The sequence below is a fragment of the Orycteropus afer genome, unplaced genomic scaffold, assembly GCF_000298275.1.
Source record: "Orycteropus afer afer isolate SDZICR_OR568_19922 unplaced genomic scaffold, OryAfe1.0 scaffold00700, whole genome shotgun sequence".
Lineage (NCBI taxonomy): Eukaryota > Metazoa > Chordata > Mammalia > Tubulidentata > Orycteropodidae > Orycteropus > Orycteropus afer.
In genome coordinates, this window is record NW_006922287.1 from 1,044,082 (window position 1) to 1,045,247 (window position 1,166).

The 1,166-nt window shown below is 40.2% G+C and overlaps 1 protein-coding gene across 1 annotated transcript in view; it reads right to left on the minus strand.

Annotated features, from left to right (window-relative positions):
• Nucleotides 1–1,166, minus strand: part of LOC103211144 (dynein axonemal heavy chain 5) — a 240,282-nt gene that overhangs the window by 133,051 nt on the left and 106,065 nt on the right. The window contains exon 17 of the mRNA XM_007957061.1: nucleotides 35–258. Within this exon, the coding sequence (XP_007955252.1) occupies nucleotides 35–258 (224 nt within the window). The remainder of the gene's footprint in view (nucleotides 1–34; nucleotides 259–1,166) is intronic.

Here is a 1,166-nt window from a genome sequence, read left to right on the forward strand (position 1 = left end):
TGTTATTTGTTTCTCTCTCTTGTATACCACTTACATCTGATTCCTTGATAACCTCAGAGGTCATATTCAGCATTCCCTGCCAGATCCTGGAAAGATCTCGAAGGTTAAATACATAATGGAATTTTGCAGGGGTAGGGAGCATTTTCATCTTGGTCATCTGCCATAGCTGACGTGTCAGGGGCACCAGTTTGGCCACAGAGTCTCGCACTTCTTCTGAGAAACCCCTCTGGGTGCAGTAGAAGCCTACCCCAATGACACCTGGAAGAGGGGACAAAGAGAAGCAAAACACTCAGACTGGCAGTTCAAATTGGTTGAATTAAAATGAAAAAAAAAAAAATGGATAATGTAGACTTTGCACAAATTTGCATACATAATCACATATTAAACAAATTTCTATTTATTAATGTTCTGCCACTTTTTCAAATACCTAAAAAATAGATATAGGCTCAAGTAAGTTAGCATTCAAACTACATTCAAATCTATCAGCATCTGAAAGCTGATAAAGGATATCATGAAAACTGTCGATGGTGGTGACTGCCATGGAGTTGATTCCGACTCCTGGGCAACCCCATGTGTACAGAGTAGGATTGCCCTGTAAGCTTTTCAAGGCTGGAAGCTGCTGGAAAGAGATCACCAGCCCTGACTTCCAATGCGATACTCAGTTGGTTCCAACTGCCATCCTTCCAGTTAGTAGTTACGCATTTGCAGCACCCAGGGTGTCCTGAAAACACACGCTGAATTCAACAGAATTAAGTGGGTATTCAACAAGGGGCTAAGGATAGCAAGGATTGTGAGGACAGCAGAGACAGGACCAGGCAGTGTTTTGTTCTCTTGTACTAGGGTCGCTGTGAGGAGAAGCCAACTCAACGGCACCTACCAACAACAATGATGATGATAAACATCAAACTGTTTTACACACGGGTAAGAAAAAAGGAAGTTTCTTGAATTTTCTAAGATTTCTCCACTATACTGTTGCCTTTCCATGTATTGTAAAATATTTTAATTTACTTTATACATAAAATTTTCTAAGCAATCAAGGATGATTAAAATCAATAATGATCAGCCATTCTTTCTGGTCCATTTTACTTTTCTCAAGTTCAGATAATTCTGAAATGTCATGTAGCTTCCCAAGCTTTCCCACTGCTGTGACTGAAGGCAGATACTTC